Here is a 20295-nt window from a genome sequence, read left to right as displayed (position 1 = left end):
GATCTCACGAGTTCGTTTGGGCATCAATCCACAAAGGTTGACCAACCATCGAAAAGCTATGGAAAGGATATTGGCTGATTGCACTTGTTTCTATGGGGCTTCATGCTTGTGACGGTGGGGTCTTGTGGGGCTTCATTTCTATGGGGCTTCATGCTTTCTATGGGGCTTCATGCATAGAATCCTACGGTAGAATCCCAAAAAGGTTCGACAAATGAGGCAACCTGATCCAAGTCAGGGCTGAAAACCCTTGGAGAGAAACAAGAGAGAAATTTGGTTTCCACGCATCTAACCCAAAATGGTGCCAGCAATGAACGAAGGGCCCACCAAGCAGAACAACATCATAGCTTCTTTGTTCTCAAATATGCATAAAAGGCATTCGCTACTTATTGTTGCAAGTTTGAAGATGCCAGGAGTTTACTCACAACAGTCGTTTGGAGCATGGAAATGTTTTGTTGGACCTTGTCCATATTTAGAGAAGCAACTACCCCTTCATTTGTATGGTCTTGGTTCTTCTCGAGTTTTGTAACCTGAACATGAGCTGTCCCGGATCATGCTTTATGTGTCCATCATTAGCCTGACGATTGTGAGAAGTTGGTGACACATTGGTCAACTTCATGACCGGTGGGCTAAGTCTTTGCGGGGCCGTTTGTGTAAGAACAAGCAAAGGACCTCTGTCATTTTGTAAACCCATGATATATTGCAAGCTACTTGATAATGATTGGCAGAGTCATTATGGCAAACACCTGATGGGAAGCTTCATAAAGCACTAGCCTCCTGCATATGGGTATCTTGGCTTTCAACACCTGCAATGGATTCAACTTCTATGTGGAATAACTTCATTCATCATTTCATCTTGCACTGGTTTTTGCAGAAGGGCATCCTAATTGCTTTCTCCCAACACTGTATCACACTTGGCAACCTCTATATCAACCGCAGAGTTTACTTGTGATTGATTTACCAGAGTTTCACCTTCCCTAGGAAGATGGTGGAAAAGGGCTTTCTTGGATGAGCCGCGTGGGAGTTCTCTTTTCCCCTGTCCATGCTTGTGTTGACTTCTAGCCCGATTCCCTTGGGGCGAACGAGAATTGTGACGGACTTGGATTTTATGCACAACTCCTTCCTTGTGCTTATGATTGCTACCAGTTTTAGCTCCTTCCATGGCTGTCGTGCCCTTGCCAGTAATGGATGCCAGCGGAATCCCATCAAAGGAAGAATTCACACTTCTTGGATCTTGACGCATACTTCGTGAGTTTCTTGGCTCAAGAAGAGCCACTTTAGGTTTATATTATTCAGCTCTGACTGGGAGTTCGTCATTGAAATTCATAGGAGATGGAATAGAAGCCGAAGCATTCCCTTCTTCTACACCACCCAAAGATGCCTCCGTGACCTCAACCACCCCCCCCCCCCAAGAGCTTCTCTCTCTAGAAAAAACCTATAGAGAGGAAGAAAGAAAAGACAAATTTCGTTCTTTACATTATGTTGATATAGTTTGACTGGTTTTTTGCATTTCTTCCATTTCTTTCGACCAATTTTCATCATTTTTTTTTTGCTTGTGTCAAACAACTTAAATTTTCTTTATTGATTTAATTTAGGTTTCAATATTACACGCACGCGCACACAAATTTACATATGTATGTATTATGATCGGGTTTACTTTTCTTTTGCACTTATGACTGCTACTAAAAACTCAAAATAATGAAAGAAGGCCAGAAAAGATTGATAAGTATTAATAGTCATGGATGTTTGGCTGCAAAAAGAATTTAGCTTTAGTAGGATTTAGTAAATCCATATTTATTAAATCCACCTCTTTGCTGGATTTAATGGATTTATTAAATCCAGATTTAACATGAATCGAAGACAATTTGGATATTAAATCTGAAAATTTCATAAATTCATTGAACTTTGTTTTTTTTTTTATTTTTGGCTGGATTTAATAAATTCATGGTTAAATCCTATTAATATGATGCAACCAAACACCTCCTAAAAGTCGTCAAATTAAAATTCAAGTTGGTGGAATAGAATTGTTGATATAATTGATTTATATATTGCTCATCATTCAAGTATAGCTTTTTTGTTGGAGAAATTAATGGCTCGTGAAAGTAAAACAAAGAAGAATAATTAAGAATGTGAAAGATGGATTACTAGACTTGTAGGCACAAGGAAAGGCATTTGTGTAACTTCTTAGATCTTGTTATGCAAATTATTGGTTTTCTTTTTGTCCCAACCAGTCTTGGTGAAGGTTGAATCTCACATCTTTATCTTCTTTCATCTTCCCAAGAGGTCACCCATTCTATGGGTAATCCATTAGTCATGCTTAATTTTGGAGTTCGGAATTGAAATCTACATGTTAACACCAAAAGTTGTTTTCATATTATGGCCTAACTTTTTATTTATATCGCCAATCTTTTTTTCCATTTCTAATTTTGGATTTGGCTATTTTTTCACTCTTTTCTTTCTTTAAGTTTGTCATCCTAGAAGCTTGTTAGGAGTCACTCGTTGTCCCTAACTCAGCCATTAATCACTCTCCCTCCCCCACTTCCTTTTTAGATTAAAGTTGGCATAATCAGTGCAATATATTTTGACAACGATATAAAATTATTGAAGGGAAAATATGGGTTGCGAAAATCATGTCATAAAAAGTAATTGGAGTTATATGAATTTTGTTGTCAAGTTTGAGGAAAGAAATCTCCCACTTCGATGAGAAATATTGTTTTTAAAAGTCGTTATTATGTTACTATAATAGATCAAAATCATTCATTCTTTTTTAATTTTTTTAATTTTTCAATTTTTTTTTCATTCTTTTTTATTTTATTGGCATAATTGATTTAAAAAACTTGTATGGTTATTTTATTGTCAATTGGATGCATAATTTTTTTTTTTTTTTGAATGGTTGGTTTGATTTCATGATGCTATTTCTGCCACATGTGGAAACTTCCAAATGGTTTGAAATTAAATTCTTGGAGTCTTGATAATTTGTAGTGTTTATTTGGACTGTTTTGATTGGTGGAATATGGATTTAGATTCTTAGGAGGAATTCTATTTAACATGCTAAATTTTTTATTTTTTGACATGTTCGATGAAAGATTTAATTTTTATAAAAATTGGTGGTGGGAAGGGCTGTTTGTAGAGTTTATTTGACTGTTCTTGAATGCAAGCCGTGCTTTTATTATATTATATTATTGGGAATCCCCTCCAATGCAAACAATGCCTTTATTTATCTTCATCCCATCGTATATCTAAATGCTTACATGGTTTTCCTTTATTCTGAGAATGAATTTATTATAACCTGATAGTACGAACTTGATTGTACTGATATTGTATGTGATGTCATTTATCTCTTTGTTTAGTTTAGCTACTTGTTTATTCTAAGATTTATATGGCAGTGTTTGTGAAATATATGTGAAATCTTATTCGTTGTTTAGACTTGATTTCTATCCATTGTGAAGTGATTGATGGCTTGTTTAAATTTCTTTTTAACATTCTAATGAATCTTTTATCCTTGATTATTGTCACCCTTTAGGTCATTTGGCTGTTTAAATCATGTGGCTTGAGAGGCATGGGAAATTGGTCCTTTTATTCTGCTCTTTCTCCTTCCCTGTTTCATTCTTTACTTGTTTTGCATTCAACACGTATGCCACCGGATGGCAACATCAGAGGTAACATTTTAGCGCAGTCATAAGAAAGCAACCTTTAGGCTCTGCTTGCTTTGAAGGAATTTAAAGATGGGAAGTAGAAAGTAAATGGAAAAGGAATTTAATTGAGATTGGTTTTTTACCAATTTGAAGGAGAAACTCCCTGGAGATGTTTTATCTTCTCAAGTGTCAGATGCTTCTGAGTTTAGGGTTGAAATACAACTAAATGATGCAATAAATGAAGATCACACAAATTAATATGGTGTTTGCAGTTTATAAAACCATTAATTAAAGTATGAATTAATCTTCATTTGATGTAAATCAAATAGATGAGAAATTTACTCCACATAAATATTTAATGACTAATTAAATCAAAGAAATCATCAATAAAAAATTAAATTGCTATAAATTCAACATGAAGTAAATTGCAATGCTGCACAGTACCAGCCTTTTCAAATATATCAAACTACTGCAAGAACAGTTGTAGGCCGCAGAAAAGGCTCGTTTGGCGGGGCGTTTTATTTGCAGAGGCCGCGAATCTGAGCTAAAATCGGGGCATTTTATTTGCGGCAGTCGCAAATCTGAGAGAAAAGCAGGCCGCGGTATCGAACCTGTGGCCCCGCTTCGCTCTCGCGGTCCCTGCTTGGCTCCTTTGGCATTTTACCCAGGTGCCTTTGGCACCCCTTCTATTTGTTGTGATTCCGCCTTTCGTTCGGCTGCGTTTTTGATTCTGCGATCCGCCGTCGACGACGAAGGCTAAGGATGGCTGGAGCCTCAGCCCCTGCTCACTCCTTTCCCACGTCATCGGGAGCCGGAAACGTCGGCTCTGGCCGCTCTTTAGACCCTGCAGTTCTCTGCTCCAATCTGCCGCTGCCCATCTACCTCTCACCCGACCAGCTAAAACAGTGCTCCGAGGCCCTAGCCCCATTCAAGAGGAAGCTCCTAATTCCGGGTAAGATTGCCCAAGAATTTGATCTTTTCCAGGTCCTCTTTTTTGGTTTGCCTAGTATTTATGTTCTGGTATATGGCTGTGAGTGTAGCTATCCGCCATGTTTTTAATCATATGAATTTTTATTAGAAATGCGTCAACATAGGGCAGAAAAAGAGAAAATGCTTACATTTTTTGGCAAGCAATAAGGTTCTATAAGCTTATTCTATTCTGCATTTACTTTAAGGCTAAATTTATTTAGTGCATTGAAGGGGCTGTTTGAAATCAAGTAGGTGCTACAAATAAGGAAGTAGTCAAGCAATGATAACAACTCCTTGGGGAAAATTATTCCGGCGAATAATGAAAGGAGGGATAGGGAGAAAAAGCATAGGAATTAGGTAGAAGCTGCAGCTACGCCAAACAGACCCTAAGGGAGGTTGAGTAAGATTACATCAAAATTTGAATATTATTTTAATATGGTATCATCATAAATCAAATTTATTATTATATACTCACTCTCTCTTTGATAAGTAATGCATTTGAATTGTCTGTCTATATATGCAATATTTGCGAAAGAAAATTGATGTGTGCTGGAGAATTCTAAAGTATTGCTTGCTTGGGAACTTTTGCTAAAGAAAATTGATATATGCAAATATTTGCTAAAGAAGTTTGATGCCTGGAAACTTTTGCTTCTTGCATGCAAATTATATTTTTGTGGAGTTTTGCAAGTTATTATTTATTCATACAACTAGTTTGATAAAATATTGTATGCCTTGTTATTTTAATTAGCTTATTTCATCAAGCAGTGCTTTTCATGTCCTGCTTTGAAGGGGTCTATGGGCTAAATTCATGATAATTTGTATTGCTTGTGCCATCACCAAGGAAATCTTTGTTTCTAAACAAGTGCATCGATTTAGGAAATTGTGGACTCTAAAACATGCAAATGTATGATTAAAGTTAGAGATATTGCTGAGAAGTACATTTTTGGGAATTTGGGTGAGGTCAATCTTTTTTTTTTTTTGGAAAGTTAACTGGCTTATGGAGGAGTTGAATTTCCCTGTCCTGTTTTTTAATTTTCTTGCCAATGGCTGTTTATCTTTGTTTATCTTCCTGGTAAAATATGCCTGGTAAAATATGAAAGGTGCTCATCATATTGCAAACTTGATTCCATACATTTCCAGTTATGATTTGAGTTGGAAATAATCTAGCTTAATTTTGCATTATTTTTTCAGCTGCATTTGATTGATAACTAGAAGTTTCCATCATCGTTTTATTGCAGAACATTTTTATATCAGTCATTAAGCACTTAAATTTATACCACCCAATTCTTTTGTATTTGTATTTATATAACAGGTGTTAGATTTGTAAATTTATTGCTTAGGATTATACCAATTGTGTTCAATATGCTCTTTCTTGTTTATGTATTGTTTACTTTTATCTTTTTTTAAAATATCGGAAATAAAACCATATGGGTGATATAAAGGTATAAAGTTAAGTTTAGGTGTTATATATGTAAAAACATAGGAATTGTAGTCTTTAACATCATCAGATTCAAAAAAACTAATTTTGAAATAGGATGATTTGGGAGAGGATGTTAACACTGATCTGATTCCTTGTGAAACCAATAATAAGTTAACTCGTAGTGATCGGTTCTTCCATCTGAGATTGATATCGATTCAATAAGCAACCGTTCTGAAAAGATCGAACTTGATAATTCCATAGCTATACAGAAGCAATGCATCTTCCATTTGAGAGTGTATGATATAAACAAAATAATTTAAAACTCTTCCAAGTTTTTTTGGCGCCCATTATTTTTCTACTGCAACTTACAAGTTGTGTAATGTTTGGCATAAAAAAACATAAATTGAAGAAATTTTGATGTCGATCGTTAACTGCGTTGTTCTTTGATCCCTTGGTTTAAGTTTGTCAGATCTTTCTGTTTTGATTTGAGTTTGCTTATGAGTACATCAAATCCTTAAAGATATTATAATTTTCATATTTTATGTTTTGATTTGAGTTTGCTTATGAGTACATCAAATCGTTAAAGATATTATAATTTTCATATTTTATTTATAATTTTATTAATTTTATTTCTTTTTCTTTATAGAAATGAATTTCTGTTTCAGAAGTTTCAAAACTGTAGTTGTTACAATATTCTTTTAAACAATTTTACCAAACAGGGTCACCATGGTCATTTTTCCAGAAACAACTGCCCCACAACTGTTTTAACACAGCTGCACCAAACAGACAGTCAGCTTCCCCGTAGCTGCTTCCCCGCAACAGCTTTCTGGGGCAGCGCAGCTGCAGCTGAAAAGTTGAGAATTTGCAGCTGCGCCTAACAGGCCTAAGAAACCATTGCAACTTGCTGCCATAACATTAAACTTTCCAGCCATTTTATCCATTCAACTTTGAACTTCTAATGAACTAAACCAAGATATTGAAATAATCGGTAATAGATCTCATTTACTGTTGTCACATCATCACAATCATATTTAAGCATTTAAATTAAATTAAAATTACGTGGTAAAAATCTAACAAATAATGAAACTAAATGTGTTCAGATTATTGATGTTTCGAATGAGAAATACTTCCAGATCTCCATCATTTGGAAATACTAAAGCTTTTCACTCTGCTTTAGGAATCATAAAATGAAATATCCATATGCTCTAATTTCCTTGTAAAATCAATTTCTTATCCATTACACCCAAACCAACCATTCAGCATGTAATTTTGAGATCAGTAGTATTTTTTTTTTTTCAACTTAATTCTTACCAACAAATCACAACTTTAAGGACATGTAGTGACAACTGCAAAGAGATTGGTCTTTGGTGTAATTTTGTAGAGTACTACAAATCATTCTCTAGGTTGGAGAAGCTTGATGGCGTGTTCAGAAAACTCATCGATGATTTTATGAATTTATATTCTATGTTCGTATATTGTTGCTGATTTTGTTGTAAATCATACATTTTTTACAAGTGCTTAATGTTGTTTTTTTAACTGTTTAATCTTTTCGTTTTCTTCCCCTTTTTTTTTTGAAAATTTATATGCGTGTGCTCACGGGATTATGTGTCACTACCACACCCCTTGATAATAATTGCCATGTAAAATGCTTTCTCTCTCTCATCACTCATCACTCTCTTGACTTCTACTTGCAGGTGCCTTAGTTCTTTGGAAATTTTTTACTTCCAACTGCTTGCAATATGGTAATAAGTTTTTGTAGTCTGAAATTGTGTTGGTGGATATGATAGATCTCTCTTATGGTTTACAAGTTGACTAACCATACATGAACAAGTAGTGAGGTTCATCTTAAGCAGTGCAGCTTACATGTCAATTTTGTGATTATTGCAAAATGGACTGCAATAAAGAGGAAGCTACCAGAGCAAAGGAAATTGCTGAAAGCAAGATGCTCGGCAGGGATTTTGTGGTTGCAAAAAAACTTCTGCTTAAAGCTTTGCAACTTTACCCAGAAATTGAGAATGCATCTCACATGCTTACTGTTTGTGAGGTCCATTGCTCTGCTGGAAACTTAGTAAATGGTCAGACAGACCATTATGGAGTTCTTCAGGTAGAGGCATCAGCTGACGAAGCATTGATCAAGAAGCAATACCGCAGGCTCGCTCTTCTGCTTCATCCGGACAAGAACAAATTTGCCGGTGCAGAAGCTGCCTTTAAGTTTGTTGGCGAAGCATATAAGGTATTGTCCAATCAAGCTGACCGCCAAGTTTATGATGCAAAGAGAAGAGTACAAATGAGGGCTTCATGGCATTCCTCTCAGAATTCTAGAAATGCTAGAAGGTATACAGCTGCTACAGTTAATGTTTCAAATAGTCAATTTAGTGGACTAAGACCTCAGGATCAGCAGCTACCATCTATGTTCTATGCTTCACAATGTTTTTGGACCATGTGTGTTTTCTGTAATAACAGATTCCAATATGCTCGCCCTTGGTTGAATAGAGAGGTCCAATGTCACAAATGCTTCAAGAAATTTTATGCATTTGAAGTGAGTCCTGAAAACATTCCACCTCCTGGTTCAAGTTCTGGGTTCACACGGAGCCACACTGGTACACATGAGATGCCTGTTCCAGGTCAGCGCTCTTATAATCATGGGAGCCAAACTCGTGCATCACAACCTGCAAAACCTGCTGCTACCAAACCTCAACATGGATCTGGAAACAAGGAAGAAAGGCCTGAGCCTTGCGGGGATGGTATGGATAGTAATCAGCAGAAGTCTGAAAATTCTAAACCGGAGAATAAGCCATCAGGTAATGCTCGCCGGATGAGGAGGAATAGGAGGGTTGTAGTAAACTCTACTGACTCAGAATCTGCTGAAAGTGATTCTACTGAAAATAATTCCGCGGATAGTATTTCAGAGGTAGAACCAACTGTGCTTGATGGTGGACCAACAAACAGCAGGTATCCAAGAAGGTCAACACGGTCTAAAACAAATGTCACTTATAGAGAAGCCGAAAGCGAAGATGAGGATTCTGTGCCCCCTCGTAAAAGAATAAGAAAAGTTGGTTCATTTGGCAGTAAAAACCAGGACATCTCATCTCCTGTAGTACCGAATGGTGTGAAGGTGAAAAAAAGTGAGATTCCTATTTCTGAAGATGGGATTAAGCCGGAGCAGAAAGACGAGAATCCTTGTAAAGATAATTTACAAAGGGTGAGTGTTCAAGATAGAGTAATGGAGGAAACAGTTCATAAGAAAGATGAAAAACAAGTTAAAAAAAGTTCAAATTCAACTTCTGCTGTTCCGTCAAGATCCAGAAAGCAGCAAGCTTCTTCTTCCTTCTCTTACCCCGACCCAGAATTTTTTGACTTCGATGAAGAGAGGAATAAAAGTAGATTTGCTGAGAATCAGGTTTGGGCTGTTTATGATGATGACGACGGAATGCCTCGGTATTATGCTCTGATTCAGAAACCTTTTGTTTCAAGCTTCAGGCTGCAGTACATCTGGTTAGAGAACAATCCAACGAGTGCAGCAGAGAAAGCTTGGGTTGCAGCTGGACTTCCAATTTCTTGTGGTAATTTTACTCAAGGAAAGGCCTGTAGTACAAAAAGCCAACAAATGTTCTCACATCTTGTTTTTTCAGAGGATATTAGAAAAGATAGTTACAGTTTCTACCCAAAGAAGGGGGAGGTTTGGGCCCTTTTCAAAGACTGGGATATAGGATGGAGCTCTGCTGTAAACAAGTCCAGAAATTATGAATATGAAATTGTTCAAGTTGTTTCAGATTTTTCATATGGCAAAGACATCACTGTCTGCAATTTGTTCAAAGTGAAAGGATTTCTATACGTGTTTGCGCCGGTTCATGATAAACAAAACACCGTGATACCAGGCGGGCAATTGCTCAAATTCTCTCATTGTATACCTCATTACAGTCTCCGCGAAGAAGGAGAAGGAATTCCAAGAGATTCTTTTGAGCTCGATCCAGCTGCTTTACCGGAGAGCCTGCTGAAGGTCACAGACACGGTTAGTGCTAATTCTGTTGATGATAAACTCGCAGGCTGTGCAGTTAATAGTAGGATCAGAGGCCATTTTAGTGTTAATTCCGAAGATATACTCCATAAATCAGATGACGCAACAGAACAGCACCCTGTGGATCCAGAGAAACCTTGCAATCCTGACAGGAGAAATGAAACTACAGGTTCTTGTAGCTTAGGTGTAGAAAGTAATGAAGATGATGAAGAAGACTCCAGCTTTAATGGAGAAGAGCGAAAAAATTCAGAATTTCATAATCTGAGATCAGAGGACAAGTTTGCGAAAGGTCAGATTTGGGCACTTTATAGTGAAATAGTTGAGTTTCCTAACTACTATGCTTGGATAAAAAAAGTTGAATGGGAAGAGGCCGGCTTTGTTATTATTAAGTGGCTTGAACACTCACCAGAGACACAATACGAGAAATTGTGGTCAAAAAATGGCCTTCCTTTCGGCTGCGGAACATTCAAAGTTTCGTTGGGCACCGAACGGTTCTATACGACCGATGCGTTCTCTCATGTGGTTCACGCGAAATCGATCAAGAAAAACGATTTGTATGAGATATATCCAAGCAGTGGTGAGGTTTGGGCTTTATATAAGAATTGGAGCCTTATGTTGACTTCCAAAGATATAGGAAATGCTGCTGATTACTCGCTTGTGGAGATCATCCAACGGAATGAATCTGTAATAAGAGCAGCGAGCTTGACTAAAGTCGAAGGTTACGAGAATTTTTTTACTGCTGAAACCGGCGGCTTGGCCGATGTCAAGATACCGATAAAAGAATGGCTGAGATTCTCTCATCTGATACCGGCATTTCGACGAACTATCAAGGAATCTGGGAAGCAGAAGGAGTGTTGGGAGCTCGATCCCGACTCAATTCCAAAGATATTGTTGAGTTAGGAACCCCTCTTGAGTTTTATTTTACACTGTGCACTACTCACTAGCAGGGAAGAGGCGCAGGGCTGGAGAATGAAGAAGATGACCAGGTTTTTTTTTTTTTTTTTTAAAGTGTTGTGGTGGGCCTTATGATTATTATAAAATTGAGCTTCTTGTTCTTATTCTCAGGGTGACAAGCTTTCTGGCACCTTCTGCACCAGTTTTGAATCTGGAAGCAGCTGCCTGGCCTTTTTGCCTTGATATTATGATGCAGCTTTCAGATTTAACAAAATGTTGAAATTAAGAGCTATTAGTCATCTATGTAGCTTTCTTTTTCCTTTTTGGGGGAGGTTTGATGATTTGGCACTCATGCCTTCCAAGTATTTTCCATGTATATTATTATTAAATACTCCAAACATAACTCTCTACTGCTCCTTTGCTTTTTTTTTTTAAGATTCTAATTCTAATCCTAATCCTAATCTTCTGATTAATATTGGGCAGAGTAGTAATTGCAAGCAAGTGATTTATGATTCACTCTTCACTGAATATTTTATCATAATTGTTATAATTATTATGTTTTTTTTATCCTAATTTTCAGATTCTTTAGCCTTTTCATATTTTGATAGTTCTTTTAATTTCTAATATCTTATATTTTAAATAGTCTATTTTAATTTTTAAATAGTTTTTATAAGTATATTCTAATATAATTTATTAAGTAAATATTCATTAATAATGATGTGAAAAGTATGTAAGTGAGAACTTAGTGATAGCAAAATGGTTTTAAGTTTTGGCTTAAAGAAGCTGAAATCGAATAATTAAATTATAGTTGAATTTTTTGGGAAAGTAGTTTAAAGATCAAATTGCACTTGTTTTTTTAATTAAATAAAGTATATAAGTGAAAAAAATTAGTAAGCACCAAATTATTACATTGGTAGTCATCAAGGCATTTTGGATGCATGTTGAATGGCTTATGATAGACGCGTTTTGGAATTTTAGCCTAAATAACATTAAAATAATTATTAAAAAAATCTCATTTTTTATTTGATGGAGATGCAAATTTTGAAATTATAGAGATTGAATATCCAATGAAATTTGAAACTCGGTTTAGACAACATATTACGTCCGGAATCCGGATGCAAGCTATGTCCGTCCGGACAATGTTTGTGATCTATCAAATGTCTTTTTTTTTTTTCTTCTTTGTTCTTTCTGGTGGATCGCAACCGTTGTCCTGACGTAGCTTGCATCTGAACTACGGACGTAATATTTTTTTCAGTCTGACAGTTCATATTGGTCAATCAATTATTGTTTTTCATTATTTATTTACTCAAGTTTGCTATAAATTAAAAAAATATAAATTAAAAAAAAAATTGCAACGTCTCAAGATTATTATGATTCCAAAAAAAATTGATCTTTAAAGAGATTTATGTTGATATTTTATTTAATTTTTTTTGTAGATTTAGACAAGATAATTTTTTTTTAATAAATTTAAATGATATTCACACGTTTAACGTATTTATTTTTAAGAAAATAACTTCTTTTTATCTTATTATTTAGATTTATCGCCAAAATCTCTACGTATTTACATATCTAACACTCAGCCTTTCATATCACATCCAAATTACAATAAAGTCAACTAGATCTTTTTCATCCATATGTAAGTGGCATTTATTTGACACTTGAAGCTTAGGTGTTAGATGTGTAAATACATAAAATTAATTGGTATCTAAAGAAAAATTACCGAGTATTTAATTTGGTGAGTGTTGAGAAAAATTATTAATACAGACGGCGTATGCAAAGCTGCATGCGTCATCTGATCTCCACCGTTGATCAAAACTTTTATCAATTTTTTTTTTTTAAATGGGCCCACCGAAATACAATTTTGCCCCGATCAATGGATCTAACACTCAGCCTTTCATATCACATCCAAATTATCAATTTGATATAGAGATTGGACAACACATGCATCTCTGCATACGCCGTCCGTATGAAATAATTGGGGAACAAAAAATAAGAATTGATTGGGAGTGACACAATTTTTTTTTTAAACATATCTTATCAGCAACTAAGAGATATTTTAAAAAATATGTAATTTATTAAACTAATTATATAATAATTGTAAATTTAACAATTTAGATTAAAAAAATAAATTCATTTAAATTGATATATTTTAAATGAATATGAATTATTAATTCTACATTAATTGTATTTATGCAAATTAAGGTTAATCATCACAAGTTAACATCTTAATTACTCAATAATTACTAACTTATAAAACTAATTAAGTATTGGAAAATTTACATATGTACCAGATAATTTCTTTGAATTTACATATTTAGTGCCTAATATTTGATATTTACATTTATCACATTTTGGTTTCACAAATTTATGCATGAAAAAGGTGTATTGAATATAATCAAAATAAAGCATAAATATAATTTTTTAATGGAAAATTAATATGATTAGATAATTATTATCAATAATTACCATATAATATACATAATTAACAAAAAAAAACTAGTTTTAAAAAGTGCCATAAATACCAAACAATTGAACTTTACTTTTTACATTTATACCCCCACAAAATTTTCATGTAAAACTATTATTATTAATTTTTTTAAAAGTGAAATACCAATTTTCTCTGTGAAAAACGACAACAATAAAGCAAAAAATGGAATGAGAAAAAATTGCACGTAGAAAAAACACTAGAGCGACAAAAAAATTTAAATTACGTGGTTCGGCAAATTTGCCTACGTCCACGGAGCTGTAGAGGATTTATTTCTTCGAGGAATTATATCGTCGAGGAATTTCACCGTCGAGCGCCTCGAAGTTTACAAGAAAATCTATATTTTCTTCTATCCCTTCCTCTCTCTCTCTCTTCCCTCTCTCTCTCTTCCTCTCTTTCTCTTAGCTCTCAAGATTACTTGGCTTGGTCTTGCTTGGCTTGCATTTTCTTTAAAGCAAAAAAGACTATTTATAAAAACCATGAGAGTGGTAGGTGAGATAATTAATTAAGAAGCTAATTAAATTCGACGGACCTGATCTCCACATTACCCAAAATTTTCACGCTTAGAAATTATGATGTGCGTGCACATATATATATACATATATTGAAGTTGAGGTGATAGATATATAATTAAATAAAATTAAGTGGTATATATGAAAATCTTCCTATTTTAAAAAGAGAACTTTACTTACGTAGCAAAAAAATATTATCTATTTTCATATTTCATATCTAAACTTGTATATTTCCATATATAACACTTTGATGCTTTAAATTCGTGATAATAGTGTTATTTTTTATATGATATTAAAGCTTTGAGTGATATGTGTGTAAATTTAGATAGGAAATATGTAAATACAAAAACAAATATGCTACGTATGTAAATGTCCCCAATTTTAAAAGAGAAATTTACATACATAGCACTAAATTCTTTCTATAATTATATAGTTTAGGGTTTATTAAGTGCAGCTTGTGTGTTTCAGGATAAACAGTTTATTCTCAAACGTGGTCTGCGGGTCCACCGCGGGGATCGACCCACAACTTGAGTTTAATGAAAAAAAACTCAATCGAGACAGACATAGTTTTCAAAAACGCAAACCAAACGGTTATGCGACATTTTTAAAAAACGTTGCCGCATTTATCAGCTGCCCCAAACAGGCCCTTAAACTTTCATTTTACACACACAACACTTTGGTGCTTTCTACATATACACGAAGAGGTGCATTTCACTCTTAACACGTGCTTATAGTGTTGTGTGTGTAAATAAAAAAGTTTAGATATGAAATATGTAAATACAAAAAACAACTGTGCTATCTATGTAAATTACCTAATTTTAAAAATGGGGAATCATAAATACATAATTCATAAAAAACCCTCGTCTTCCTCCCCAAAAATTCCCGGCCTTCAAAATCCTCGACAGGAAGGGAGCGAAGCGCGCGATTCGCGGCGCTGTGAGCTCGCGGGAGGAAGCATGGCGCTTCACCAGCGGCGTGTGGAGGAGATGAGAGACCTCATGCGAGACTTGCGGATTTAACTTCATCTATATCTCCAACCACCGGATTTAAGATTCTTTCAGGTGAAACGGGATTGATTATTCTGACTTTACTCTTTGGCCTGCTCAAATACTGCTTGTAAACAGCACCTAGGGTTTTAATCCTGAAAGCAATCCAATCGAGTTCGGTTCAAATAAGACAGGTGAAGAGATATCAGGCTGTCGGCATATTTTTCTCCGAGAGGCAAAAATGGAGGTAAGAAGTCGTGCTCCGGGGAAGATTATCCTCGCCGGGGAACATGCCGTCGTTCATGGATCTACCGCCATTGCTGCGGCTATTGATCTATATACCCACGTGCTATTCCGGCTGCCGCCGCCTTCAGGTTCGCTTCTATTCATGTCCTCTGATTGCGATCTGTGTAGTTTTTAGTTTCTACAATAAATATGGATTACAACTAGTCTGTTAAGGAAGACGAATCTAGATTGATTTTACTTGTGATTGGAGTTTATGATTGATTTTAGCCTAAAAATTATGTTAAAGGTTTTTCTTTTTTTTTTTCTTTTTTGCTTTTGGTGAACCACTATTGATTATTGGTACTCAGCACAAATCCTCTAATCCTTCCTCTATTTTATTTTATTTTATTTTCATTTATTTCATTCTTTTATCTGCAAAAGCATGAACATTTTCTCTTACAGAATAATCTTATCGTTGATGGTCATGCAATTCCAATCTAATCACAATTTTTCCATTTCCATTAGAGAAGTTGAGCATGATGAGAAGTAGAAAACGCAATTAGGAAACAAGCATCGGTTCTTTTATATATATACAAATTTTATTAAAGAAAAAATTCAGAGAACTGTTGATCCTTTAAACAATGATGATATAATCTATTTGATATTTTTTGCATCCATTGATGATTTGAGGACTTAATTGTCAACAAGCTAGTCACTTTTTCGATTAAAAACTCATCAAAAAAATTAGCTTTTTAGCTGTTTCAAAACCATTAGCTTTCCTAAATTTGCAACTTGTATGAACAGCATTAGTGAAAGTTCATGTTTTTAATATAGGAGTATCCTTCTGTTGTATGTGCATAGATGTTTTTTTCATAAAAATACAGTGTAGTTACATTTTTTAGACTTAATTTCTCCTAAATGGAACTCATTTTCAATATGGTGATGAGTACATATTTTTAGGATATCAATGCTTCTTGTACTATTGTATGATGGTTTATAGATTAAATTTTTTTTTAAATTCTGTCTCTTTGTCTTTATTATAGTTTAAAACGAAAATTATTATTATAAATTAATATGTTTCCAAATTTAATCTTTTTGTTTATCAGAGAACCAAGTATCAGTTGAGCTTGAGCTCAAAGATATGGGTCTAGTGTTTTCTTGGCCCTCTCAAAGATTAGAAGAAGCATTTAGCACAATAGACACCCTTCCTCCGATCCTACAACCATGTTCCGAAGATCGTTTGGAGCTTATTTTGAGTCTAGTAAAGGAGAAGAGCATCCCCGAAGATAAGCTTTGGCTCTCTTCAGGAATTTGTGCTTTTCTTTATCTATACACCTCAATTCATGGGTATGTGTGTAAATTTGCTTAAAGCTTTTTCATTTAATCCTCTTGTTGATGTTAGTTGGTAGATTTACATACATACCGCTCAATTCAATGTATTTACATATCTAAAATCTATACTTCAATTTTTACATGCATAATATCTTACATGCCAATGAAAAGGTTTATTTCACTTTTTAAAAGTTAAAAGGTGGTATTTTTTTATGTGCTGTGAAAGATTTGGGAGGAATAAATTTAAAAAGGAAAGTTTAGGTGTTAGATATGTAAATATATAGGAATTGGGTGGTATTATATAAGTTCTAAATTTTGGAGGCTTTTTTATATTTTGTTCTTAAAGGTACAAGCCTGCAACAGTGGCTATTACTTCTGAGCTTCCTTTAGGTTCTGGTTTGGGATCATCGGCCTCATTCTGCGTTGCACTAGCATCAGCTTTTCTTTCGCTCACCACTGCAGTTTCGGTCAATGGGGAGAGAAGTGGTTGGTTAACTTTATCGGCCAGTAATCTAGATCTGGTGAACAAATGGGCATTTGAAGGTGAGAAGATTTTACATGGGAAGCCATCTGGCATCGACAACACCGTAAGCACACTCGGTAGGTTTACTTGACTCGAGCATATTCAACTTTGTTTTGTATTTCAGTGCAATTCCTTTTTTTCTCTTTGGTTTTTCTACAAAATTCTTTATGTTTTTGAAGGAAACTCATGCATGCTTTTAGCTTTTGTTCTTCATGCTGATGTTATGTGTTTTTTATAGAATATTCTATTTTTGAAATGAGTGTTATTTTTTGTAAATGTTTAAAACGTATTTTACGTTCCTCTTTGAAATTGATTATAGGAGTTCATTCCTGCAATTTTGAGTTGTTCCGCGACTTTCTCAGAAGTTAAGGGCTTGTTTGTAATCACTTTTGTTTTTGTTTTTTTTTGTATTGATTTTTAAAACGTTTTTGTTTATAGTGTTTTTGCATGTTTTTATTCTTTTGTTTTCAAAAGCAATTAGTTTGATTTTAAAAACACTTAAAACATCTATATTTTTTATAAAGTTTCAAACATGTTTAATTTCAAGTAAAATCATAAACAAAACGAAATTAAAATAAAAAATAAAAAATGAAAACTAAAATTGATCTCAAACAAACCCTTAGGCCAAACATGTATTAAAAAAATATATATAAAGTTGAAAATAAAATGATGCCAAACGAGGCCTTAGATTTTGTTCTTCATGATGATATTTAATTTTGTGTGTTTTTTATATGATATTCAATTTTTGAAATGTCTATTATTTTTCGTAAATGTTTAAAATGTATTTTTGGTCATTTACATACATACCACTCAATTTAAGTGTATTTATATATCTAACACCTAAAATTTTATATTTACATTTGGAAAACTCAATTTTTTAACATCACATAAAAATACTACTATTTCTAACTTTTAAAAGTGAAAACACACCTTTCCCGGCATAATTTTTTATGCCAAAGTATTATAAATGTAAATATCGAACTTTAGGGGTTAAATTTGTGAATACATAAGAATTTTGTGGTATGTAAATTTCCCATGTATTTTATGTTCCTGTTTGAACTACATAAGAATTGGGAGTATGTTACTCCATGAGTTCTCAAAAGTTAAGAGTTTGGAGTGAATTTGAATGAGTTCAACTCGCAGGAAGCTTAATCATGTTTAAATCGGGCGAGTTAACTCAACTGCAATCTACCACGCCTCTGAGGATGCTTATTACCAACACAAAGGTTACGAGAAACACCAAAGCGTTGGTTGCGGGCGTTGCGGAAAAAGCTTCTCGGCATCCTGGCGTCATACATGCTATTTTTACAGCTATTGATTTTATAAGCAAAGAATTAGCAACTATAATCGAAACACCAGCGATTGGTGACATCTCTATCAGAGCAAGGGAGAAGCTAATAGAAGAACTCATGGAGATGAATCAAGGTTTACTTCAAATCATAAAAGTGAGCCATGATTCCATCGAAAAGGTGCTGCAAACGACAGCAAAGTATAAGCTGGCTTCGAAATTGACCGGTGCTGGTGGCGGAGGTTGTGTCTTGACTTTGTTGCCAACATGTATCCTCATTGGTATTTCCGTAAAATTGTGCTTTTTTTTTAAAACTCATTGGTATTTCCGTAAAATTGTGCTTTTTTTTTTCTAAAGGAAGATTTACATGCATACCATTCAATTCTCATGTATTTACACAACTAACACCTAAACTTGATTTTTTTACATATATATGTCATCTTATCCATGCTTTAAAATGTTTGTTTCTCTTTTTAAAAGTTATAGTAGTGGTATTTTTTACTGTGATATGAAAGACTTGGGTGGTATAGATGCACAAACGGTAAAGTTTAGCTGGTAGAAATGTAAATGCATAGGAATTGGGTGGTATGTATGTACAAAATTATTACTCTGCTGGCTAATATAGTCCCATGCATTATACTTTCCACCACTCTAGTTGTCCTCCTAATTACTTTCATTGGCTCCTTCATGCAAAGAAAACAAACTAATTTTTTGTTCATGGAAAGCATACTTTATGAATATTTTTCCTAATTGTTGTTTCTGTAATCAATTATGTAATAGGCTGTGGCTTAAAGTATTAGTTGTTAGGGACATTTAGATGCACACCACACATTTCTCATGTATTTACACATCTAACACCCAAAGATTCATGTCTACATGCATACTACTCAAATCCTCAATATCACAACAAAAACAACACCTTTTCATGCATAGGTTTTTATACAAAGATGTTATAAGTGTAAATATTAAATTTTGGGTGTTAGATATCTAAATAAATAAGAATTTTGTGGTATGTATGTAGATTTCCATAGGAATATGATATAAAATATCACATTATTTGCCAATATTAGTTACTTTATTGACAAAGGTTCCTTAGGGCCTCTAATCTACTTCTTTTAGGAAGATTTACTAATGTACCACACAATTCCTGTTTATTTACACATCTATCATTTACATTTATTTTACAATTTATTGTCACAATTTTTTTAGAATTTATTTTTCAAAAATTTTTTTCACAATCAGATCTGTTAAGAGTGTTAAAACCTATATAAATTCTTCTGTATTTGCACGTCTGACACCTAAACTTTCATATTTTCATACATATGTCTGAGATATGTAAATACATAAGAAGTATGTGCTGTTTATGTAAACAACATATTTGCAAATGAAATTATTCAGAATTGATTAGTTACTTAACCAAAGATCAGCAATATCCAACACAGTTGTAGAGAAGGTTGTTGCAGAGCTTGAAGCACTGGGATTCCAATGCCTGAAGGCTGAAGTTGGCGGAAATGGCGTACAAGTCTGCTTTGGTTGAGCTGATTATGGGCAGCCATTAGAACACTAATTCTCCTTTATTGCAAATGAGGAGATTATATGAAAACATTTAGTTGATTCCATGTAATTTTCTTTTTTATTCATAAATTCTTTTCTTTTGCACTTTTTATTTCCTTTTTTTGGGGTGCTGCAATAATGCTTAAATTGCTGATTTTTAAATATTTATTACATGTCATTTTCTTCCCATATATGTGTGTGTGTGTGTTTACATACATATCACACAATTCTGATGTATTGGCATATCAAATACCTAACTTTCATGTCTACATGTAGGAAGATTTGCATAAATGTCACCCAAATCTTATGTATTTACATATCTAACAACTAAAACTTCAATTTTTACATATCTACTGCCTTGCATATGCCTGAAAAGATGTATTGCACTTCTTATAAGCTAAAAATAGTGATATTTTTTATGTGTATGAAATATTTGGGTGGTATAAATGCAAAAACT

At 34.1% G+C, this 20295-nt stretch overlaps 2 protein-coding genes across 7 annotated transcripts in view; both read left to right on the top strand.

Annotated features, from left to right (window-relative positions):
• Positions 1–11370, top strand: part of LOC110032625 — a 35925-nt gene extending 24555 nt beyond the window's left edge. For 2 of the 4 annotated variants that reach the window (XR_002294867.1, XR_002294866.1), the window contains exons 3-4: positions 7716–11025; positions 11105–11370. Coding sequence is in view for 1 of the 4 variants with exons in the window: in XM_020736301.1 (XP_020591960.1) it covers positions 7910–10939 (3030 nt within the window). In the remaining 3 variants the exon portion in view is untranslated. The other 2 variants (XR_002294868.1, XM_020736301.1) reach the window with 2 other exon arrangements.
• Positions 11371–14782: 3412 nt separating this feature from the next.
• Positions 14783–20002, top strand: LOC110032627 (mevalonate kinase). 3 transcript variants are annotated; one of them, XM_020736305.1, is made up of 6 exons: positions 14783–14991; positions 15111–15290; positions 16248–16488; positions 16820–17073; positions 18140–18553; positions 19712–20002. In XM_020736305.1, exons 2-6 carry the CDS (start codon positions 15158–15160, stop codon positions 19819–19821), a joined length of 1152 nt encoding a protein of 383 aa, XP_020591964.1. In that variant the 5' UTR covers positions 14783–14991; positions 15111–15157; the 3' UTR covers positions 19822–20002. The 3 variants fall into 3 exon arrangements, with proteins under 3 accessions (XP_020591964.1, XP_020591966.1, XP_020591965.1); XM_020736307.1 differs by having other exon boundaries at positions 15107–15290; XM_020736306.1 differs by having other exon boundaries at positions 15055–15290.
• Positions 20003–20295: the final 293 nt, after the last annotated feature.

This window comes from Phalaenopsis equestris, unplaced genomic scaffold, assembly GCF_001263595.1.
Source record: "Phalaenopsis equestris unplaced genomic scaffold, ASM126359v1 Scaffold000988, whole genome shotgun sequence".
In the NCBI taxonomy this organism is placed as follows: Eukaryota; Viridiplantae; Streptophyta; class Magnoliopsida; order Asparagales; family Orchidaceae; genus Phalaenopsis; species Phalaenopsis equestris.
The sequence above is the reverse complement of the archived record's forward strand: the minus strand, read 5'-3'. Positions and strand labels throughout refer to the sequence as shown.